The sequence below is a fragment of the Penicillium diatomitis genome, assembly GCF_028827545.1.
Source record: "Penicillium diatomitis strain IBT 30728 chromosome Unknown utg000004l_segment0_segment0, whole genome shotgun sequence".
NCBI lineage: Eukaryota > Fungi > Ascomycota > Eurotiomycetes > Eurotiales > Aspergillaceae > Penicillium > Penicillium diatomitis.
In genome coordinates this window covers 658232-682098 of record NW_026623176.1, presented here as the reverse complement: position 1 = coordinate 682098, position 23867 = coordinate 658232, and the positions used below count along the sequence as shown (strand labels likewise).

Here is a 23867-nt window from a genome sequence, read left to right as displayed (position 1 = left end):
GATGGAAAACACAAGATCTCATCTATAGTACAGAGAAGAACACACACCTTCAGAACCGTGGCTGTGAAAGCGCATCCTGGCATCGCCGCCAGAGCTCGAGATGGAAGCTGGGAGACCTATCCCCGACTCGATGCTGGATTTCAGGTTCTGCAACCAAGAGGCAATGCATAACAGAGGTAACGATTGGGCCCTCCAGTTCAATGACAGGATTTTCGTTACCCATCATGGGCACCCACGTCGATAAGCAATCGCGTGCGCGACGCTCCTCCCCGAGATCAGCGTGTAGCTGGAATAGATTTCGGTAATCGTCCTGGGTACGCCCTGTGCCCTTAAGAGGTATTTGGTGCCATATCCGCCAGAACCCATCGTAGTCTTCGCACTGAAATTGGGTAATCATGAGTTTTCGGGCTTCCTCCTCGTCAAATGCGACCTCGGCAGCTGAGACGATCTTGGATAAGCGGTTGAGCATGAGTCGCTGAGAGGCTGTCCATTCCTTGCCGCTAGTGCCCATGACAGGCCGCTCGGTCTCGGGCATATCATCTTGCAGAGTCGCGCCAGATTTGATGATGGGTGTATCTACCACTTTGTATAGCATGTTGAAGACTTTGAAGTTAAAAATGGGCACACCGCGTAGACTCAGCCGCTCCAGAACACGGAAAGCAAGCTCAATATCTTCTTGGGGGAGATATTGCGAAGAAGGTCCACCACTTTTTCGGTCGGCTCGTGCAGATAGGAGGGCAGCGACGATGTCAAAAGCAGTTTCATCCTCCAGCTCATAGCCGACACGAAGAAAGTCTTCCAAGGCTCCGTAGAGCTCATCCTTACTGTACGCTGGGTGTTGCCTTGAGATGGCAATGGAATGAAGCTTCAGGCGGAAGATCGCAAGGTCCTTTGCAGACATAGTATTAGTCAGGCTTCCGTATAAGAGCTGCAAGAAGACAGTAGAGGTGCGATCGTTGGGCCCAGAGCCAAGCTCAGCGCGGACTCTCTCGTGAGGGAGTGACAGAAGCATCCGAAGCAGTGAATCCGTACCCATTTCCACTTCAGCGGCCTTGGCGGTGATTCCTTTTGCCGTAATTGCAGCCATCATTTCAGATCTAGTAGACCCAGTGCTTGAAGTCATGATGGGCCGAATGGTGTGAAATCCGCGCCTCTGGCCGTTTTGATTGCGCATCCTGTAAGAGGCACGACTGTCCGACGAAGACTGTCTACTCAAATCAATCTGCGACATGTCTTTCAGCCGATTTCTTTCGTCTCGTTCGATTGTCCTCTCCCACAGACCGTCGAGATCGACCTCAGCTCTCTTCTCCTCCGTGAAGATCTGGACCACGACGTTCGTTCCAAGTTCTACCTGCCCGAAGCCTTCAAGCCCAGCATCTGCAAGACTCGTCTTCTTCATGTCCTTATCAACGACTCCAGCATTGACACAGATCCAACCAGTTGTGATGCCATCGTCTTTCTCATCAATCGTTGTTCCAGCGTGACTGGCCGCACGAGCGCGTTTGGCCTTTCGTCGGAGTTTGATCTTCAATTCATTGCGTCCAAGAAGTCCATCCGCATGTGGAGAAAGCTTGTATTGACTTCGAAGCCAGCGACACAGACGGTCAGCAGAGACGTTCAAATGCTTCACACTGCGCGCCGTTCCAATGACCATGATCACATTGGCGCCCAAGGCCGCAGGGGCCTCAAGGCCCCGCAAATCATAAAGTTTCAGTTGATCGAGGCCGACCTCTTTGTAGACGTATTCGAGAAGTGTTGGGAGCATTTCGGGGGAGTCTTCGGGGGTCTCGGGGATGTGATCGCCAGGCACAAGGCGTTCCTCGGCTGTTTCTTTATCTTCCTGCAGGTACCATGGAACGTGCGATGCAGACCGCCCATTTTCCCTCTGTAAATCTTCATTTTCGACAGGTGAATGATTGATATCGGATAGATTGAACGCGGGAGGACGATCGGAACGCAACGGCGATGCGGCAGAGAAGGCTCTGGAGTTGAGACTAGGAGGTCTGGAAATGGTTATGTGAGGCATCGGTATGCCCGTAACAGCAATGAATGATCGCAAAATCTCATGGCGACAGGATTGGCACGCAGCGCCTCTCAGTAAAGCTCTACTCATGATTGCGTAACCTCCAGAAAGGTTGGCGATGAGATGGAGCACGCGAGTGCGGCTTTGCCTTCGGAGGATCCACCGAGCCTTGCTATCGCTAAGTGCAAATCATGCAAACAGATTAGTCATTGACAGAAAAAGATTCCTATCGGGGCGGGGCAATTGTTACAAATCGCTCTTTTTACAAAAGTGCATTCACTCTGAACTAGACATTTTGGTGTTTTAAATCCACCATGTCGATGGATCTGGATGCCCCCGTACCTATGACAGGGCTGCAAGAGCAGCCTGTCATGATGGCGACGTAAGTATCTTCTCCCAAATATCGAAGATGCGAACACAAGCTTACTATTTACAAACAGTATCCTGTGTTGTAATTGTGGTGCCCCGATCGATGGAACAGCTTCTGCTGGTGCTCTTTGCTCCGGTACGCATACATTTTAACTCTTCATTCAAAGGAAGAAACCACTAACAAAAATTGCAGAGTGTCTTCGCAACACCGTCGATGTCTCCCAGGGCATTCAAAGAGAAGGAACCCTTCAGTGCGTATCGTGACCTTTGTTTGAGTAGCGGGCGGTTTGCTTACTGTTGTCTCTAGCTGCTGCCGTGATTGTGAGCGTTGGTTGCAACCACCAAACAGCTGGGTCGTCGCAACTCCCGAGTCGAAGGAGCTTTTGGCTGTCTGCCTGCGCCGACTTCGCGGTTTGAATAAAGGTATGTCGGGTGGTGTCCGGGAGCACCGTCGCATAAACTGACCATGTCGCTTACTTTTGATCGCTCACTCCAGTGCGGATTATCGACGCCAGTTTTATCTGGACGGAGCCCCATTCTCGCCGTATTAAAGTCAAGATCACTATTCAGCAAGAGGCATTCCAGGGTACCATTGTCCAGCAGACGTTTGAGGTGGAATACGTTGTTGCCTCTCAACAGTGCGACGACTGCAAGAAGAGTTATACTCACAACACTTGGCGAGCTTCGGTTCAGGTCCGACAAAAGGTCCCGCACAAGCGGACGTTCCTGTATTTGGAGCAGCTGATTTTGAAGGCCGGCGCCCACAAAGATACAGTCAATATCAAGGAAGCCAAGGATGGTCTCGATTTCTATTTCGCGCAGCGCAATCACGCCGAGAAGGTAATTGCTTCGACTCCTCTCGCACGAGAACACCGACGAAGAGCTGTCGCTAACTGAGTACAGATGGTGGACTTCCTTCAGTCCACGATTCCCTGCAAGATGAAGAAGTCCCAGGAGTTGATTTCCATGGATATTCACACCTCTACAAAATCCTACAAGGTCAGCTCCAGTCGAATGGAGATCGCCTCGAACCAAGTACTAACATCATGATGTAGTTCACTTTCTCCGTGGAACTGATTCCCATCTGCAAGGATGATCTCGTCGCTCTGCCCATCAAGCTTGCTCGCCAATGCGGCAACATTTCGCCTCTGACCCTCTGCCACCGTGTCGGAACCGCCATTAATCTCCTCGACCCCCTCACTCTCCAAACCGCCGATGTCACTAGCAACACCTACTGGCGTTCCCCATTCAAGAATCTTGCCGATGTAACAGAACTGAAAGAGTTTATTGTCATGGATATTGAGCCCCTCGGTCACTCAACTGGACGCTACCAGTTGTCCGAAGCCACTGTTGCGCGTGCATCGGATCTTGGTAACAACGATACTACCTACTATACCAGAACTCACCTTGGCGGTATCTTGCACGTTGGTGACTCTGTTCTGGGCTACCACTTGACCGGTACGGTCTTCAACGACCCAAACTTCGAGGCTATTGAGGCCAGCAACCAGTACGGATCCACGATCCCGGACGTAGTGCTCGTGAAGAAGCACTACGCACGCAAGAAGAAGCCCAAGAACCGTGCCTGGCGCCTCAAGCGTATGGCTCGCGAATATGAGGAGGAAGCCCTTCAAACTCGTCGTCAAGAGCAGGAGCAAGATCGCCTCGAGCAGGACTTTGAAATGTTCTTGCGCGATGTTGAAGAGGATCAGGAGCTTCGCCAGACTCTCGACTTGTACAAGTCTCGTCGCAATCCTGAGCAGATGGATGAGGACAGTGGCAGTGACGATGAGGTGCCGAAGATCGACATGGATGAGCTTCTCGATGATTTCGATGAGCTGAACATGAACGAATAAGAATGATACCTTATGCGAGTGATATCCTTGATGATCATGGCTGGCGTTTGTTTTTTTTTCCTTCTCAGCTTTTGTTACAGTGTTCCGTCACTGTTTCTTTTGACATATGATTTGGGGCGAACCGGAACTAAAAGCTTCATTGAACATACTCATGAAATACACTTTTGCTTCGTATATTTGCTGTCGCATTTAAAAGGCTACATGGCTGTTGTCAGTAAGACTTAACTCTATCCTATGTCGAGGAGTGAACTATGCGAATTCGATTAGGCCGTGCTTGAGGTTGTTTTCTCTCAATTAGCCGAGAGGGAAGGCACTCTGTGCACTTTGAATACTAAGCTCCATAGCTAAGCAAGACTTTTCCGCATGCAATGCAATGATGACCTTCCAAGCACGCTCATAGGTAGGAGCTGCCTTTCGAATTGAGACCAGCCACACTCCGCCAAATCTGGATATCGCAATGGATTTCAACAAGCCTAGGCTGACAAGACATCCGACATGATACCTCCGCCGGAATCATCGTGTATGAAAAATTGATAAGGTCGCCATTCAAATGACCAAAGACTACGTAGACCAGTCGTATACCATCGCCGAACGCCCCATATTGAAAAAGAATACAGGCGGGAAACGATTCTAGAAAATCTTGCCCAGAACACGCTTCGCGTCATTATCGATCGCCTTTTCGCTCTTCTGCGTCGTCGTAACGACGTCGTTCTGAACAAAGCGTCTGCGCACGGGAGCGGGCATTTTCGGCTCCTTCTTGTCGCCTTCGACTTGTCCCTCGGCCTCGGCCTTGCGCTTCCTCTTCTCTTCGTTCTTTTGAGTGATGCCGTCCAGACGACGGCCTGCCTCGACACCTGCGAGGAAGACCTTCTCTTCCTTTCGGGCTCGGATATCAGCCATGCGCTGCTTACTTTCCCGCTCGGATCGTTCACGTTGCACGGTTTCCATTAGCTAGAGAGACTCGGTTAGTTTTCTTGTGCATCATGGAGGGAAATTGAAAGGCATCGGAGCAAATGATCGATTCCGTGATCTCTAGGTAGTCACAACAAAGGAGCAAATGGTCACTTACATCTGCCCATTTGAATCCGGATCTGAACGGTAAGAGGAAGGCTTGATGTTAGCAAATAACGGACTTCTAAATCGAACGCCAGATTGGCAGGGAGAGCTCACAAGTAGCGCATGTTAATAACGTCGTCGCGATAATACATTCCCTTGGGCCCGCCAAGCGGACGAGCATTCATCGCCTCGGCCGCTAGACGAGCGGTTTTTTTCGATTCGAATTCAATCCAACCCTCGGAATAGAGCTTCCGCTTGTTGCTTTTTCTCTGGCTTGAAGAGTTGCTAGGAACGAGGGGGGCGAAGAAGACTTTGCGAATGGGACCGAATCCACGTTTTTCCATAATATTCTTCAGTGCGAACCTGTAGTAGAGAACCGAGTCAACTAGCTATCATACAATGTACCATCGCGATCGCTCATAGTACATAGCGCATGTACCTCTGAGCTTGCGCGATGAAAGAAGGCAAAGGACTTCCACTCACGGTTTGAGATATGGCGGCAGTGAAGAAAGATAAACAACGCCACTCTTGTCCTTCTTAGGTTTCTTAAGCAACTTTGTAGAAAGCACCTTTTTAAATTTCTTCTGCTCCGGCGATTCGTGGTCGTCTTTGGCGTGTTCCTTCTCATCACCCTCTTTGTGCTCATCGTCCTCGTCCGCGTCGGTCTCTTCCCGCTCCACGTCTTGGGAAGAAGTACCCGCGCTCTTCGTCTTCGGCCTCAATTGCTTGCGACCCTTTCCCTTGACATCGCTCCGGGAGGTCTCATCCTCTTCCTCCTCCGACAGGTCCTCGTCAGACTCGAGACCGAAAAAATCCTGCGTGTCGGTGCGGCGCTTCTTCACGGCTCGGCCTTTTGACTTGGCGTCATTCTCCTCCGAGGAATAGCCCCGGACATCGACCTCATCCTCGTCACTTGCGACGTCTAGAAATTCATTGTGCTTTCGTGTAGTCATGTCGGAACGGTGTTCTTGCGGGATCAAATGCTTCGAAAAAGCCCGGTTTTGCTCAAGCGCGGCCACAGTGTTTCGCCGTCAAAAGTCCGCAACTTTTTTTCCCGCCGGTGATCCAGAACTGGTCCGTGCGCGGGTCGATAACTCCGCCTTATCTGCGACCGTTTGGATACCAGTGACGAAATGGTGGGTGTGGCTAATAGCTATTGTAATGCATGTCATATTTGATCGGAGACAATAAAATATTCGCAAGCTGATAATGTAGTAGTATATGCTACTAGCTACTTGTAATAACATGCTTGTCAGACAGTATGAGGAGAACGTGCATTGAAATCTGTTTAGGACAACTTGATTGCTTCCATAACATAGCAAACGCTATTGATGAAGAGAGTTCGCATCTGAAGCAGAGTCAACAGCCCATAGCGTATGTACAACTTGTGTGAGTGACATATTCTATCGTGATATAATCGCCAAGAAAAAGTGTAGATGGTCGCAGCAGGAAGTTAGTAAGCCCATAGAGACCCAGTTCGCCGCCTGAAGACCGACCATTCGAGCTGAACAACAACGCTTCAAATGCCCAGAGACCACTTTAATCTTTCGTAAACGAAGAAGGCCGTTGCTGCCATGGGCACGACCTTGATGTACCCGATGGTCAAGCCTACCCAGAACCCGCGGAACCCTCGCTCAAGCCAAATTTTGCGGCCCGTGTCAAGGATACCGAGTCTCTGACCCCCACCCACAGCACCACCGACCTGCATACGCCGCCTGATCACCTCAAGTGGATAGGATGAGGTCTGTGAGACGACGCCAGCCACCGCACCAGAAAATAGTTCGGCTGTGGCGGTAAGCTGAGGTTGGCGTGAGCCCTTCTTTGGCTTCGACTCAGACGCCGGTATCGTCGTGTACTGGGCAATAGCAGGGGTCCGTAACCAGTCGCCTACCGTGTCGTGAGTCAAGAAGGACACACCGGCGTAAGGCAACATTCCCAGGATTGTGGGGCCAAATCCACGGTAGAAATTCGCTAGTCCGCTACGTGGTACAACCTGGTTGACCGTCGCGGCAACGGTCTCTGCGGTGGCGATGGTGGCCGACGTGGTCTGGCCTCCCGCGCTCACTGCCGCACCTGTCGAAGGAAGTGCAGCACGTTCATTGTATATTTGGCGACAGATGTCCGTTAATGATGAGCGCGATGATTTTTTCGTTTCAAAAGCTAGTCGAACTCGGACGAGCTCTAATGGGTATGTGAAGAAAACGGAAGTGATGCCGGCCAGGCTGCCGGACAAAAGGCGGCGTATGGCAGTTTCTTTCTCGGGCGAGGGGATGACGATCGCGCGGACTTGTTCATATGCAAGGAATTTGATACCAGCGTAGGGAAAGATGCGGAGGAGGGTCGCAGAGTGGCCTTTAAAAAGACCTCGGGCCCCTTCATAGCGTTTAATGTCGCGAATGGCAGCTGAAAGACCAGCCCAGCTACCGGTGTATTTGGCAAATTGAGGATTTGAGGCCTGGAACAGAATTTTGACCCGATCCAGGGGAGCCACGACAGTTTTGGCCTGGAGAAACAGAGCGCCGCCCGGTCAGCAGGGTCTTCGAGCATTGCCTCGGTCCAACAGTGTGGACGGCGTTCGTGTCAGCTTACCGCACAGCCTGCTAACCCTCCAGCAAGGCCACTTCGCAAAACATAGTCGACACTTCGTGTTTTCACGGTCCCGCCGCTTTTCGTGGTGTCAACTGCGGTGTTCGACGTGGTCGAATTACCGGCGCCGCCAGCAATTGAGGATTCGGTTTGCGCGACTTCACTCATCGGGGATAAGGTCTGCGGAGACGGCTCCGGGTTGTGATGTGACTGATGGTAATGGTTTGTGCGAGCGATAGAATCAAGTCGTGCATTGTCTGTTAGAACAGTTGACATGCAAAGAATCAAACTGAACTGTCGGGGACCGATCCTGTGCGGTCGAGGCGCATTCGGAGTGGAGAGAATCCGGGTCTTATCTCTGGGGAAAACTAGCGATGGTTTCTGCACCCCTCGTGATCACTCGGCGATAATTTTTGGCAGGAAAAAGGCTCGGGTTACCGGCAGCTCGTCGGGAGGCCTTTGATTAACGGGGATGAAAGAGACTTTCCCCGTCTCACTCGGGTCGCACTGGTCTGATTGCAAGGGGACTTGTGTCTTATGTCTACTTGAGCACGATGGTTGCGAAAGATGTGGAATGACCAGACTCTCTTGGAGATTCTGCCGCCGTGTGAGCATTCACTGACGTCGGACTGCCACGGGCATGCCGCATTACTGCGGGCTCGGCGTAAGGACTGACAAGCCGATACCAGCCGCCTCCCGAGTGTAACCGCCGGTTGGCCGGACAAGAACCAGTATTTTACAATACGTTACAAAGTATTACGCAAGGTTTGCCGGCGATGGTAAGTTCGTAACTTCGTAGCCCTTCACAAGTTCACTCTCCAGTTGGCGACTGCCCCGTCGACTTGGCCACAGTGACTTGGAGATTACGTGATGGGGAACACGTTAACAACTGGTGAGCAAGTACTAGTACTATGCGTCTCACTTATCACTACATTTTTGCATATCGATCTTGATTCGCAAAATGCATTCGCAGCTTATGGGATTCTGAAATCAATGTTTGAAAGAATCTATGTCGCTGTTCGTCATCTATCAAACGTTTGATTGGGAATGTCCACCGAGACAACATGAACAAACCCGAAGTCCGCATGACTTGCCCTTTGGAGATGCTTTGGAACTGTACAGAATGCAGGTCTCTCTCCGGTATGCAAATATGATACATCAACAAGAGTGCAGATTCGTGGGTCGCGTGATCGCAGAGAAGGAAACTGGAGGAAAATACATGCAAGAGGAGAACCGTGGTATCTAAGCGACGTTAGGTGTGGCTGCCCTCTGCAGAGAAAATAACGTTCAACCCGTGATGCAGATCACGCCGAGGGGCTCGATCAAGTCCCACGGCGTGACGCTCGACGGGCGGGCGCCTTGGCCCGCGTGCCTCGGCCGCCGCGCGAGTCATCGGCGTTCCGCTTCTGCCGCTTGGCGGGCCGCTCAGGGTCAACGTGAAGGTGGCCATTCTCGCTCATCGATGTGCCATTTTGCCATCGCAGGCAGCGAAGACGATGCTCATTAACGTCCACGTAGGTTTTCTGCCGCGTAGTCACGCGTTTTGTGGGCAATTCCTCTGATTCAGCTCGTTGAGCGCTCAGGCTTAAATATGATCGGCGCTTTTCCATGGACTTGGTGATCGCGTGCTGCTGGAGGCGGAGCTCTTTGACGAGTTTGCTCTCACGATGACCGCGCGTGTCCAGCCACTGGATCAATTGCTCAATAGCTTCGGGGTCATCGTAGTAACCCCACTCCCGAGCGTTCGACACATGCGTAGGGCCCTCCTCATGCTTCTTGCGCTCAGCCGGCGTCGTGTGGAACTGCTTCTGATATTGTTTTCGTTGTTCATCGGTGAGCTCGATGAAGCCAGTACGTTCCATTTCATCGGGCCCTTGAACCCAAAGGCGACCGTTCGCATACCCAGCTTCCGCTGTGGAGCTATCGGGCATGCCACCATGAGGCATCGCGTTACGTTCGAACCACCAATATCGGTTGCAGAAGCGGTCGAGACCGAGACATTTGGTCCGAGGGCAGTCGGCCTCCCGGAGGTCATTTTCAACTGACTCGATTTTCTCTTCGATCTTCCTGATCTTGGTTTTTTGGTCCTCGATCTTCCTCAAGACGCGCTGGTACTGCTTGGAACCCTTGGGCTGTTTGGCCAAGAGCTCCTTTCGCTCCCGCTCCTCTTCTTGCTTGCGTTTGCGCTCCGCGGCGCGATCTGCGCCGCCTCGAAGCGAACGGGTCAGAGTCAGGTGAGAATCTTCGTCGTCTGTGTCCAGAGGCATCTCCGAGTCACCGTCTAGACCAGTCAATCGGGAATCATCGAGCCCCTCAAGCTCTGGTACAGGCGTAGCAGGTTTCTCAGCGGTCTTGTCTTGTTCGGGCTGAAGTGCCTTGCGCTCTTGCTGGAGGAGCCTCAGATCATGGACACTAGGCACACGTTCGGGGTCAGTATTACATTCTTTCAACATGGGTTCCTGCCAAGACAAAGTGCACTTACGCGGCTTTGCGAGATTTTTGGTGCTCGATCTTCACCTTGCGAGAATCGGTCATCTGAACATTGCATTCCTCCATGTAGTTCCGAATGGCCCTTGTCTCCAGACTCAACATGCAGATGATCTCGAGGGCTTTCACTCGCAGGTTGATATCGAGGGTCCGATACTGGTCTCTCGCGGTCTGCTGCGTGGGGGGCTCATCAATGGGCGCAAGATGCTTCAGGACCTCGTGGCAAGTCTGCTGAAGGCGAGGGCGAACAGAAAGCTGATTTAGTAGACCAACCATGACCATTTCCCATCCACCGTTGCGGAAATCGCGGCGACGAAGGCGGTCGATCCAGCTATAATCGTCGAACATCTCGTCCGCTCGGTGGATGCGCTCTTCCTGCTCGGAATCCTCCAGTTGCGCTTGGAGGTCCTGGGCCTCTTTCTTGGCCAGACTGCTGCGAGTGGTCATTCTCCTGGCTGGTGCAGGCTCCTCCTCCTCTTCTTCCTCCTCGTCGCTCTCTTCAGCCTCACCGGCATCTGAATCCTCAGAATCATCGGAAGATTCTGACTGAATCTCTGGTAGAGAGATCCGTGTAGCCCCACCGTTGAACTCCGAGTCTACCAGTGTCTTGAGAAGCGCGCAGTGAATCTCTACGAACAACTCGCAGTCTGTGACCTCCGATGAGAACCGCATTGCCTGCACAAAGTCATCGAAAGTGAACGAGTCGAGCTGATACACCTCGCAGTAGACGTTGAGCGTGTTCCAGGTCTCGAGAAGAAGTCCCACAGATTCGGGTTCCACGTCGTCCGGCAACAGACCCTCAGATCCATCATCATCCGTATCCCCCACCATCAAAAACTTCAAGGTTGGGCGGTGATTTTTGTCTTTGTTTGGCGTGATCTCCAAATCCTCGATAGGATATTTGATGGGTGGGGGTGAGGGTAGTCGCGGTTCGCTCTTAGGGACAACTGAAGGCTGCGGCGTCTTCTTATCACCGACCAGCGGTGGCTTTGTGGGACGGAGGGGATTCCCTGGTGGCAAAAAGGTTGGATTACCGTTCAGAGAGCGTTGGTATTCCAAATACTGTGCGTCGCGGGTTTTGGCGTGGTCATGGGCGGTGAGCTTGGATTTTGCACCTTTCACAGCAGGTTTGAGTTCTGGCAGCTGCTGCGATGAGAAGAATCCAAAGAATCCGTCTTGGTCCGCCTTCTTCATGGCCTTCTTCTCTGCCACCTTGGTACCATATTGCAAGTGCTTGGGTACCTCGGTGGAGATCTTGTATTCCTCCGCGACAGACGGTTTTACCAACCAGGGAGCACCCGTCCACGACTCTCGCGTGACATTGTTCTTGATGAACCCTCGAAGCATCAACTTGGTAAATGACTTCCGATCCCGAGTGATGTGGTCTTGATCCAGGAGAGCCTCTTCATTGGGTCGGTCGGAGATCTTGACCAAATACCTCGCATATGCGGAGGTCTTGATGGTGCCGTCCGCATAGAGTTGCTCTGGGAAATTGGCCTTATCTCTGATCGTTCCATGAATGCGGCTGTTGTCTTCCAGAAGGATCAAGACTGGCTCTCCGGGATAGAAGTCGGTTTTGAATTCCTTTGAAGAAGGTTAGAGGGACATCGATCTCACACACAGTTCACTTCACCCGCACAGTCAGACTCACCTCGTAGATCTCGTCAACTGTGAGAGCAAAGAGTATATAGTCAGTTGGAACGTTCTCGAACTGGCATGGAAAGTCAAGTTCTGGACTGCATACCCAGATTGTCAACTCTAGAGGTCGTAGAAAACTGAATGCGACGTAATATTGGCTCCTTCAGGGCTTCAGGGAAACTGTTGTTGACCTCGCGGGATTCCTCGAGCTGTTGCGCATAGTCAGCGGCCGTCGCAAAAAGCCCGCTCATCAACCAACATACCTCGCTTCGAAGGGCCTCAAAGAAGGTCATGCCGGAATGTCCCGTTATTTCACAAATGAATCGACGGGATTTATAGAAGTCCATCCGCTGGAGATACGGCTCATAACTCGTGAAGACCTCATTGGTCTCTGGAATGACCCAAACCTGCCAAATGAGACTCGACAGTTAATAAGAGCCTCTTCTCATTCCACTCTCCCTGGTTGTGCGATGTCGTTTCTTGGTACCTCTGAGCTTTCATCCTCAATTACAGGCCGTGGCAGGTATTGAACCGGTTTGCGCTTGTACAGAACCTGAGCGTTCGATCAGCCGACGTTCCAAGGATCTTCGCGAACTTCGTCGATTCGTGCAGAATGAAATGCTCCATTTTTGGTAGAAGATCATGAAGGCGTACCATAATATCGTCGAATGTAATACGCCGCGCGCCAGTCTACCAGAGACTAGCGAGAGACACCGCAAAGAAAACCAACTAGAGCAGCACGCGACAGTCAGCAACAATCTTCAGACATACAAAGCGATGTGTGTAAATGGAAAGCAGGAGACAAAAATTGAGTGCGGCATGATAGTCTCGTCCTTAACTCATCCCGGCGGGTTGACCATGACGACTCAAGCGGGACTCATCGGAGGTTGCGCTGCAATCGACACGAATCGGAGCGCGGAGCAGTTGAAGTATAGCAAAGTGGAGTGCTCACATACTGATAGAGATGCGTCGCGCGTGGGAACAAGTTGCTCTGTGGGATTGTTGGCTCAAGATCAGGACTGGGAACGAAGAAGGTTGAAAGAACGCGTCTCACGAGAGAGAAATGTAAAGGAAGAACGTTCAATGCAAAGAAGAAGCGCAGAAAGAGGAGCGGTCGATCAACCGCGCCCTGGCTCAGAGACCTCTGATTGGCTGAGAGGAGGAGCAGCGGGAGCTAAAGACAAAAACCAGCCTGAAGCGTGAGGCTGCCCACATTTCCCGGAAGTCCCTCGGAGGTTGCGACCCTTCCTCTCCTTCTTGTCCTCATCCTCCTTGACCCGCTACGCGCATGAACCATCCACCAGGGACCAAATCTGGCTTTGTTTGTACTCGTTCGACTCGCTGGAGCCTGAAGATTTTATCCAATGCATCGACTTAGCTTCGACTTCGCAAAACGTCAAGTTTTACGTTGAATCTCTTAATTTGCGCTCCTCATCATGTCGGGGGTTTATTGTCCACTGGGAGGACGCTTTTCACTTCCATGAATATTAAATTGATCGGTGAAAGTCTGACAAGTCTTCAAGGTGGACATGGAATGACCTCTACATGCTGATTTATCAAACCAAATATGAGGCCTCAGGTCCTTCTGCCTATGAGATTCTGTCATCCTGCCCTCTAAGATGTACTCTGACTCTTGACGGCTGTCAATACTGAACCACACGAGAGCTTCACGCAGGAGACCCGTCTCAAATCAAATGAATGATACTAGTTAAGCGTCTACCATAGCGAAGTCTACTATCACCCAAGGTCATACTAACACCAGTTTATGAGACCGACGGTGCACAATTGGATCCCATAGATCTTCTCACTCTGGTCTTGCTACGCGAAACCCTTTATCAGTCATCAAATGATCTCCACAAATATTAGATAGCAATTTCGATAAGGAGACCTAACTATCTCAATCATTGAAGCTTCATCGATGGGTTTCCGAGACATTGAGCTGGGGAGAGTGTGAAGAAAGGAAATACAATCAGAGATCGAAGCTTATACGACCGTTGCACTTTCATGTCAGTCAAAGAATGCCTCGTTGGGTAGGTAGGTAGGCAACGGAATCACTCCCTGCTTGATTGACATTCAACGATCTAGGGATATTATTTATGCTATTGACGATATCCCATACCCTTATCGTTTCTACGTCTCTCAACACGGGCAGAGATCCATAGACAATGTTATTCAAGCATCATCTCTTTCCATACAGGGTCAAGAGCTTTGATGGTGTCAGCCAGGATTCGGACTGGTATCATCATCAAGTACGGTTCCTTAATTACCTCCGGATCAGAAAGCCTTTTCAGTGGGACAGCCTCAGAGCTCCTTGATAATACCCTCGCTGCTGGGTAGATACGAAATTTCACCGAACAAGCGCAAAATTGATGGATGTTTTCCTGGTATTGAACCTCCCGGTCATAGCAGATACACCCAAAGACGGTTGATCTTTCTTTGTTCTTTCCTTGCAATAAAATATCTTTAAGATGCTCGAAAGCTGATGCAAGATCAAAAAGATGCTATTATCAATAAGCTTGGGAACGGTCAACTTTCCATGTATGGTCTGCCATGAAGAAGATCTCCATGTCGCTCATCTTAGTGAGAGGATGCCTTGTGTATGCAAAATATGATACATGGCAGTCGGCATTCGAGCCGATGGACTATACCTAACATTATCTAGTAGTCAGATCATAGACTGAAGATAATCGGTTGTCTGCATCTACTCAACCGAAGTTGAACAATCACTTCATGAGGTCGGGTGCCGTCCACCTAATTTTACTGATCCTCATGTTAGATTGATGAACCTCAGAGACGATATATCAATGTGTGCCCCTGAGAACACTCGAGATACGATGACAATATTTCATGGAGAGTCTGTACCAGATGAGAGTACCGTATGGTGGCACTTGCCTTGGGTGCATACTGAATTGTGTCCGACCTACCTCTCTGTTACGCCAGCGGCGGATGTCGGCCTACACATGTATGCAGCTAATGCACTACTTACAGGGACAAGCGGGTCCGGATGAGCTAGCCGTTTCAGGTGACGTGCAGAAATAAACTCCGTGGTTGAAGTGGGGTGCCCCCACGTGGCCAAACAATGCAAACATTGCAAAAGCATCGCCGACAGCCACGTATGTTACCTCAAATTGTAATCTACTGCAGTGACAGCGCAAATGTCGGTCATAGTACCTCAAATCCAAATAATTAATTCGCAATGATTCAGCGATCTTGCTCTGTTATTTTTTGGCTCCAATTCTGCATCTATATTTTCAGAGATTAAGAGCATCATGTTGTGAAATATACAACCATAAAGCCAACCCAGCTACCAACGACTCCTAGGGCGGAGTAACTGCTCATGAACATCAAGGGAAGGAATTGCAACCTTTGCGAGCCAAAGACCAACCGATGAACAATAGAGCAGTACAAGACAAGAGGGATCGAAAGAGTCAAATACAATAGAGAAAATCGGTCGAAGAGAAAGACACGGGGCCGTTCTGGTACTGGCACCATGCGGTCGAACACGAACAGGAAGAGAACAAGCCAGAAAGTCGTGTAGACGGTCTTGAGTGGGAATTCCGCGGGCGTGAAAAGCAGCGGGAACAAGGATACATGTCCCGCCACTGCGAGCGGACGAAACGCCGAGAAGTGCCGTCGGTCTTTGAGGGCAATCAAGCTGAAAGGAATGATGATCAAAAGGACGGCCTTCTCATGGACATGCCACCCAAATAGGAATGAGGCATATCCACAAAGGGTGATGGCACCGATGAAAGTGTCCCAGTCTGGACGAACCCAAAGCTTCACCAAGGGAATTAGCTGAAAGATAAACGTCAGACCAAAAGTCATCTCCTTGGTGACTTCGGGAAGGATGGCGAAAGAGGTATCTCCCACGAGCCCTCGTGTCACACTGCTGAGAGCCTCTTGATTAATTGAAAGATGAAGACGAGGAGCGACTGCAAGCCGTATTTAGCATTCGAGCAAGAAATGTATCATGGGGTAATGAGCTCACCTGTGATCAAGACACGGTCCACAAAGGAGTAAATAGCCCAGAAGTTGGGTGCCCAGTAGGCGTGACACAACCCTCTCGAGAAAGGAAAAAGGCGATCTTTGACTTGTGGTAGTTGATCCACAAATGGGCCGAATGCAATTGCAAAAACCCCGACGACACAGATTCCCAGCTTGATAGTGTTAAGCACTCGTGGGCGCAACACATTCTTTGGATCCAAGCAGTAGGCACGAAGAAGGTAGACAAAGTATGCCAAAGACAGGTAAAGATAGATGTGTTTGAAGCAGAGCAAGGCTGCGAACAAAAATCCACTAGCGAGCAGTTGCTTTCGAGCCAGTACGAGCGATAGGATGAGAATTCCATACATGAAGCCATTGTATTGGAAGTGAATATGATCAATGATCAAAAGGCCGGGCGATAACAAAATTGAGAGACTTGCGACATGAGCTGCGGGCTTATTCGCCAAAGAGGACGATTTGATGAACCTGCACACAGAAGGTTAATACAGCAACGCCAGAAAATGATTGGACGTCGAGTATCCTTGAAGTATGTCACGGACCTGCTCAGCGCGTAGACGAGGACTAGCTCTGTCACAAGGACAGTTGACCTTTGAAAGTATATCGTCTGCCACGAATCATAGTTGAGATTGTTGACCATCAGCATTGCTGGATCTATCCATGCCGCAGCCTGAGACATAAGCCATTCGAATGCCGCGAAGAAGGGCGGGTAGTCGAGCGTCCATTCCGAGGTTTTCTGAAGTAGGTTAGAAAGTGCAGAGCTTTCTTCATTCTCCGTAATTTAGCACACCTCATAATACCATTCTGTGATCGGTAGGGAGTGCGTGATGGCCAGCCAATTTCGGTGTACCTCAAAGTCGGTCGATTTACTGCAAAAGGCAATACTATTAGCGGTGCTGTCACATAAATGCGAACCATGAAAGAGATGTCTTACTATGCCGGAAATAACAGAACCTTGAACGCTGCAGCCACAATGGCGCATTGCGTGAGTGATGGGTAGAGCTCGGCCATAGCCGAAGCGTCTTCTTCCCTTCGGTAAATTGAGTTGAACAATCGCGTAAGGATGCGGGCGGGATGCGGAAGTGCGAAGCTCCTCCGCAGTCATGAAGTCACGTGCCAGCGCGATATGCGGAGAACTTATCTCAGGAGTAATCGACCCGAAGCACGCTAAGAGCGCTAAGGCCAGCGTATCAATAGCATATCCTCCGCATGGACTTCTCAGACGTCGGCGTGCGCCACACCATTCTCAACAGCATCCAATTACAACATTTTATCGACTTTTCTCCCTCTGCTGCAGTAATCGCTAAGGAGGTTCGACTGTGTGTTGTTGCCATTGTGGTAGGGTGGATCACTACTCGTGTGGTGGCCAGTCTATGCGAATCGGACAGATCGCGTAATTGCGACTGTGATCGAGCTTCTCGTCGCTCTCAAAAGCTCGAGAAAGAATAGTTGATAACTTCAGCTATCAGCAGGGAAAAACCCAGCTTGGCCCCGCTCAATTGAACAAGTTGTGCGCAACGTACGGAACATACGTCGACAATACACTCGTCGCACCGACTGAAGCATATACACATTGAGCGCTCTGAACTCGATTCGCCGATCACAATGAGGTGCTTGAGCACGTTAACATTCTTCGCCATTGGGGCCACTGCCCAGGTGATCGAAGGAACTAGCTTTGGCCATGGAACAACGTAGGTTTTCTCATACGTGGGCTGCCTTGTCTTGAATACAGACTGACCTCGCTGCCAGAATTTCTCCCCATCGAGACTCAATTCCGGGTTGGAGCCTGGGGGGAGAGGGTCACATACCAATTCTTGTACGTGGGTCATGACACCAGTCCGAATCTACGCGCAACCTGAATTAACCACAGCTGCCTTCAGCTTTCGGACAAAGTTATTCTCACGCCACCTTACCCTGGCAACACCCGTGGATCCGCTTGGGCTCAGAACCCGTACGTGGCCCGTTCTTCATTTGTTTTGCAACGTTTCACTGACAGACTTCAAGTGTATCCCAGCAGGAATGGTCGGCTGAATTCCAATTCCGAGCGAGTGGACCTGAACGAGCAGGTGGTATCATGCAGTTGTGGTACGCAAAAGATGGGCAAACTCGAGTTGGCACGTCTAGCATCTACACTGTCGGGCCATTCGATGGCTTTGCCCTTGTGGTTGATACTCATGGAGGCCGGGTAAGTTGTCTGCCTTTGCACAAGCACTTTTCTCAAAGTCAACCTTATTGATCGACTGTTATAGGGCGGGAGCGTTCGCGGATTCTTGAACGACGGGACGGTCGACTATAAGAGCCATCGAAGCGTCGACAGCCTCGCTTTCGGTCACTGCAACTATGCGTACCGGAATCTGGGCCGACCCAGCTCGATTAAGGTCAAGCATACCAACTCAGTCTTCGAGGTCACTGTTGATGACAAGGTCTGTTTCTCGACCGGCAAGGTACGTACTTTTCCACTCTCGAGTTTATTTACAGTGTATGTGCTCATGATTTATAGATTAACTTGCCGACTGGAAATACATTCGGTCTCACTGCTGCCACCCCCGAGACGCCAGATTCGTTCGAGGTCTTTAAATTCATCCTCACATCTGGCTCCGGACAGGGACAGACCGCCCAAAGCCCTCAAGATAGCACCCAGCAGCAACAGCAGCATATCGTTAATCACAACCAAGTCCCAGTAGGTGGTGATTCTAAGACGTCCGGGTCAGACAGTTCAAACGCCGCTCAATTTGTTGAGCTTCACAGCCGCATTCAACTTCAGAATAAGGCAATCAACAACATCATTCAGGAAATGAAGGCCCAAGCTGGCAAGACCGAAGCACGCCACAACGAGGCCATGCAAAAGCTGGTGGCAAAAGAGCAGATCGCGACTCTCGACGCCCGTCTCCAGCGCATCGAGTCTCTTCTGCAGAATATTCAGCGCGATTTGGAGGGCAAAGACTACAGCGGTCGCTTCAATCAACTTCAGGATACGCTTCGATCGTCGCACCTCAGTCTCACTGAGAATCTTCAGAGTCACTTCATTAGCGGTAAGTTTTCCACCGATCCAGAATTTATGTGATGCGATAGGCGCTGATATCTTATCTGATAGCCATCACTGCTTCAACTCCTCGAATGGGCTTCTTCATCTTCCTGGTCATTGCTTTTCAGGCTCTTCTGGCTACTGCATATGTGATTTACAAGCGTCGTCGGGCGAACATGCCCAAGAAATTCCTCTGAGCGGGTCTCATTCATCGCAAGTGTGTACCGGGCCGATGTCTTCAAATGGAAGTCCGCCATATCTAGAGAACTTCGAGAATGTATAAAATCTTGTAATGCGCATTTCGTGCAGATAGCTCAATTTCTTTTTGTTCGACCACGAAACCCTGTTTGGTGCACGATCTCGCTTAGTGATAAATCACAAGGCCAAAGGAAGCATCCATCTAAGGCATCAGCTGTACGTCTTTGTCTTAGCTGGCGAAATCAGCTTCCATCGTGGGCGCTCTACAGAATTGCCATTGACGGATGGTCGTTGGCAATTTTCTTCTACTTGCGAATTGTGCCGCCCATTTAGGTCGACAACACTACGTCCTCTCGATAGAGCCTTGTCTACTCCAGTCAAGAATAGTTCAATCGAGGCAGTCGCCCTTATTCGACCTCTCATACATCCGAGGGATGCATCATTACACATCTTGAGACACCGTTGCTCGTGCAATGTAATCAACAAGCCATATCGACCTACCCTGTTTCGGGCAGCTTTAGGCCAACTGCACGATGGCTTTCGACACTTGACAGGGATTTACCAAAGCAAGGCGTGATCCTCAAAGTCGCTCGCTCCGCGAGAAGAAGAAAATGTAGTGTTCAAACTGCGCTCGTTGAATGAGAAAATGGAGCCATATGCTCTGCAGGATGCAAATGAAAAACAGACGACTGTAAAAGCCATGCTTAGAGCCAACCATGCTAAAAGTACAAACAGAATCTTCAAAATGTAAATGCGCCCTCCTGATGCAAATGACATTCTTCGCAAAGTCCATGGAGCGCAAAATGGAAAGAAACAAGAAAAAACCAAAGAGAAAGAGGATGAGGTGCGGCAAAACTCATGTTGAGTCGGGAGCATTCATTTGCTCAGTGTTTGGTGGCCCGAGAGAATTGAAAGTCCTCGATATGGAGAGCGTTTTGATTGCTCAGTGCCAAAGAGTTCAGAAGCATTGTAATTCTCTCCATGTGCAGGACCCTGAGGTCTTTTGATCGCTGCATGGTAGAGTAGGCGGGAGCATAGAAAATGCTCAATGTGAAGAAGTTGCGAGCATTATCATTGCTCAAAATGAGATGGTCTGGGAGCATTGAGGTGGCTCCATTAGAAAGGGGGCGGGAGCATTGGAATTGCTCAATGTGAAGAAGCGAGAGCATTGCAGTTGCTCGATGTGAAGGGAGCGGGAGCATTGATTTGCTCAATGTGAAGAATTTGCGAGCTTGAATTGCTCAAGGGTGAAGGAGGCGGGAGCAGTTGACGTGCTCAATGTGAAGAAGTGATAATGAGACGGATCAGGAGGAGGAACCATCGACTGATGCGCTCGAGTCGTCGCCTTTTGCGAACCCCATGAGTGCCACGGCAGCGTCGTACTGGTCTTTGCTGGCCTGCCCGGATTGGAGATTCCCAATTGCTTCCTTGATCTTGGGAGCAATCGAAGCCGTAATCTCGTCAGCCGACTGATTGGAGGACTGCGCTAGGCGCTCTTCAACCAAACCTCTGGCATAGTCCATGCAAGTTCTGGTCAATTCAGTGAAGTAGTCCTGTCGGCGACGTGAGGAGTCATGACGAACGGCGGAGATGAAGTCTAGGACCAAATCTCCGGCCGGAAGAAGATGGCGTTTCTCCCGGAAATCGTCGTCGAATGTCGTTTCATTGACATCCTCATACGGCGCGGGCTCCACATCAACGGAAGCGACCGTCGCGTTCTTTGGACGGCGCGGACGGCGTTCTTGCATCTTCCCATTGACCATCTTGGTAACGACCAGCTCGTCCGGAAGGACATGCTTGGGACACATCCACCCGTTGCGTGAATTAGGGGGTGTGCCAAGGGAGGGTCGAGACAGTCGAGGTGGAAGTGAGAAGGGCAGTAGTCACAACGAATAATTGGACGCTCGTTATCCGTGGACCGACCACAGCAGTTGCAGAGGATCACCTGCCCATTGTCCGACATCTTCAGCAGGTTGGGATCATCGTAGGCAGGAGTTGCCCGGGTCCCAGCCCTGGGAGGCTTAGTCAGACGCGGTATGTGGGGTGCCGACTTGTAGAAGCGCATGTTCTTGATGTCCTGTGGGTTGGGAGCATCGGACATGTGGCCGGTCTCGACTCCCGTGAAATAGTCCTTGATTTCATCCGGGAGATTGAACTCGGTCTTTCGCTTCTTGTGTCGACCATGGGCAATTGTCGTGGTGATCGGGTTTCGGACTCCACAACGCGGGCAGTACCACTCACCCTGAGGCGGGTGTTTGGGGTCCTCCGCAGGCCGCAGGCATTCGAAGTGGAATGCGCTCTCGCAGGTGTCGCAGCAGAGCAGATTCCCGACCTGATCGCACTCGTAGCAGTTGTCGCTATTCTCTGGTGGTGCGCTGTAAGAACATAGTCAGCAGCTGTCCTTTCTTTCCGATGTAGTTGTAGTAATATTATTGTTCACTTACATAGAATTCGGCATCTGTCGCCGGCCGAAGCCCTCGTGCCATTCGTTCTCTCGATCCGAATAGCACTCGTTGGAGAGCTCGGATTCTGCTGACACTGTCGTGTCGAGCGACAACTCACGAGAGCGTTTCCCAAGCACCTGAGGAGGGGGGGCGAGAGCGACGGTTGGATGCGACCCAACCTGTTGCTCGGTCTGCTCCTGGGCGTCTTGGGTACGCTGCGACCGCGTAGAAACGGCTCGGCCTCCTCGGCCACGTCCACGACCTCGGCCACGGCCACCACGTTGTCCACGCGTAGGGACAGGGACAGGCTCCGACGGCAACTCCACGGAGTTGGCGACCTCCTCGACTCCAGTGCTCTCCGATGGCGTAACTTGACGGAGAGACTGCTCGATGAGAATGGGCTCATCCTTTTGAGGGCGGATGGAGCTCCGTTCAGCCCTGACCTGGCTGGGATCAGGGGTTGAGTTCTTCATGAGCCGAGCCCGCTTCAGTCGGAGAGTCTGCTCAAGCGAGGGGTCGCATTCCCACTCACGGCGACGCTTGAATGACTTCTCATTCACTGGACACGGCTTCTTGGGTCTCTTCAAGGGAGCCGTGTTGGTCTTGCCAGCGTTGAAGAGGTCTTCAAGGCGGGGTCCAGACGTGTCGCGGTAGATGTCCGCTGTTTTGTATGCCTGGGCCGCACGATCAGCCTCTGCAGGCTGCGCCGATGAGCGCCCGGAGTCGCTGCCTGGACCCTGTTGCGTCATGGAAGCGGCGTGACTGGCAAGATGTGCCCTGTACCACTCGAAAGCCTCCTCGTTCGACCGGCGCATCAGTGTTTTGAAGGCCAGCAACAGGTCGGCGTCGACCTCCTTGAGCCCCAGGTTATGGATCAGCGAGAGTCTGAAGTCATCTCCCGCTGTGCCGGACCAATAGTAGAGCAAGTCTACGGCAATCTCATCTTGACCAGCTTCTCTCGCTTGAGTGATCGAGCTGGCCAGAACCTGCTTCAGCTGAGCCACGTCGTAGTGGTCAGAAGTGGGGGCTGGTAGTGACTCCAGAATGGCGAGGAAGTCGCGAGCCACGGGAACGTCGGGTTGCGGGACCAGAGCGGGCAGCATGTCGGCGTTATTGACACCGTTGGGAGAAGCTGGGTCCGTCTGGCGACGCGTTGTCGAGGCCAGGAGGGGGCCGGAAGAAAGGGAACCAAGGGGAGCAGAAGAGAGAGAGCCAGGCGCGGCTAGATCTGAAGCCAGATCGTGTCCAAGCATGGCAACCGCGGCCTCGAGAGGAGAAAGGGAGGTACCAGCGGTCTGAGATCCAGTCGCCTCAAAGACGGGGACTGCCTCCACCAAGTCATGCTCAGAATCACCCGGGAGAGGCTCCGAAACTGACTTGCTGCCCTGGAGATCTGCGACGATCGACTGCTCAGCTACCGGTGAGATTGGTGCTGAACGATCCGTGACAACTGCCTCACTGGGCCCTTTGTTGCCGCGCGTCATGAACTTGAACACGCGCTGGAAGGAACCCTTGGAGGGAAGAGGCAAGAGTCCAGCGCTCTTGTACTCGGCGGCGGTGGGGTATTGTCCGATCGGCCGCATGGTGATGCCGTAAATCGTCTCCACGCGTGGAGGGAAATCGGCGTTGGTGCTTGCCCTGGTGCCGTGGTCGCGTCGAGGGGCCGGGGACGCTCGGTTCTCATCCACAAGCGCATCACCTGTCCGGGGCGAGGTGTTGCGTGTGGAACGCAAAGTCTTCTTAAGGAGCCGGGAGATTGTCTTTGGCTCAGCGCGCTTTTTCTCCGTGGGCTCGGATGCCTGACGCTTGGAACGGGTCAGGACAGCCATCGCGGGAGGAATGCGGCTCCGCTCTGCCGAGACGTTAGCGCCAAGACTTCACTCAAGCCCTAACTCAGACTATATTGTATATCATGATATAGAGAAAACGCAACGACACTTACCAAGGTGACCTTGAAAAAAAAGGAGAAAAGAAAAGAGAAGAAAAAGAGGGAGGGTGAGGGTGAGAAAGACCAAAAGAGGGTTTTTGGCCTTAACTTACAGCAAGTGAGGACTTAGAAGTCAACACAAGCTGAGAGGCGGGTGAGAGCGAGCGAGAGAAGTGTCAGCTACTCGTAAATCGTTCTAGTGAGCGAGATAAAATTGCTTCTCACTTATCAAGCTCAAGGGACTTTCTTGAAGACGAGC

The 23867-nt window shown here is 51.3% G+C and overlaps 8 protein-coding genes across 8 annotated transcripts; 2 read left to right on the top strand and 6 right to left on the bottom strand.

Moving 5' to 3' along the window:
* Window positions 1-49: 49 nt before the first annotated feature.
* N7539_003559 (RsfS/YbeB/iojap family protein) lies at window positions 50-2113 on the bottom strand (the record flags this gene model as incomplete). Its single annotated transcript, XM_056933161.1, has 1 exon — window positions 50-2113. One exon carries the CDS (start codon window positions 2111-2113, stop codon window positions 50-52), a length of 2064 nt encoding a protein of 687 aa, XP_056790702.1.
* Window positions 2114-2337: 224 nt separating this feature from the next.
* N7539_003558 (ribosome-binding protein NMD3) lies at window positions 2338-4245 on the top strand (the record flags this gene model as incomplete). Its single annotated transcript, XM_056933160.1, has 7 exons — window positions 2338-2405; window positions 2464-2528; window positions 2586-2643; window positions 2700-2815; window positions 2889-3232; window positions 3296-3391; window positions 3448-4245. 7 exons carry the CDS (start codon window positions 2338-2340, stop codon window positions 4243-4245), a joined length of 1545 nt encoding a protein of 514 aa, XP_056790701.1.
* Window positions 4246-4875: 630 nt separating this feature from the next.
* Window positions 4876-6254, bottom strand: N7539_003557 (RNA-binding ATPase activator ESF2; the record flags this gene model as incomplete). Its single annotated transcript, XM_056933159.1, has 4 exons — window positions 4876-5196; window positions 5315-5336; window positions 5416-5664; window positions 5785-6254. 4 exons carry the CDS (start codon window positions 6252-6254, stop codon window positions 4876-4878), a joined length of 1062 nt encoding a protein of 353 aa, XP_056790700.1.
* A 566-nt stretch (window positions 6255-6820) lies between these two features.
* On the bottom strand, window positions 6821-8055 carry N7539_003556 (coenzyme A transporter; the record flags this gene model as incomplete). The annotated part of the gene is made up of 2 exons (XM_056933158.1): window positions 6821-7804; window positions 7891-8055. The coding sequence occupies 2 exons, from the start codon at window positions 8053-8055 to the stop codon at window positions 6821-6823; spliced, it is 1149 nt and encodes a 382-aa protein (XP_056790699.1).
* Window positions 8056-9209: 1154 nt separating this feature from the next.
* Window positions 9210-12565, bottom strand: N7539_003555 (uncharacterized protein; the record flags this gene model as incomplete). Its single annotated transcript, XM_056933157.1, has 5 exons — window positions 9210-10299; window positions 10370-11958; window positions 12132-12221; window positions 12276-12419; window positions 12500-12565. Coding segments are annotated over 5 exons (2979 nt in total), but the record flags the coding sequence as incomplete, so codon positions are not given.
* Window positions 12566-15279: 2714 nt separating this feature from the next.
* N7539_003554 (dolichyl-P-Glc:Glc1Man(9)GlcNAc(2)-PP-dolichol alpha-1,3-glucosyltransferase ALG8) lies at window positions 15280-17025 on the bottom strand (the record flags this gene model as incomplete). Its single annotated transcript, XM_056933156.1, has 5 exons — window positions 15280-15944; window positions 16001-16482; window positions 16557-16750; window positions 16805-16883; window positions 16949-17025. 5 exons carry the CDS (start codon window positions 17023-17025, stop codon window positions 15280-15282), a joined length of 1497 nt encoding a protein of 498 aa, XP_056790697.1.
* A 594-nt stretch (window positions 17026-17619) lies between these two features.
* On the top strand, window positions 17620-19236 carry N7539_003553 (uncharacterized protein; the record flags this gene model as incomplete). Its single annotated transcript, XM_056933155.1, has 7 exons — window positions 17620-17705; window positions 17747-17830; window positions 17885-17965; window positions 18019-18199; window positions 18264-18458; window positions 18515-19046; window positions 19109-19236. The coding sequence occupies 7 exons, from the start codon at window positions 17620-17622 to the stop codon at window positions 19234-19236; spliced, it is 1287 nt and encodes a 428-aa protein (XP_056790696.1).
* Window positions 19237-20541: 1305 nt separating this feature from the next.
* On the bottom strand, window positions 20542-23510 carry N7539_003552 (putative PHD finger domain protein; the record flags this gene model as incomplete). The annotated part of the gene is made up of 3 exons (XM_056933154.1): window positions 20542-21033; window positions 21183-21612; window positions 21682-23510. The coding sequence occupies 3 exons, from the start codon at window positions 23508-23510 to the stop codon at window positions 20542-20544; spliced, it is 2751 nt and encodes a 916-aa protein (XP_056790695.1).
* Between the last annotated feature and the right edge of the window lie 357 nt (window positions 23511-23867).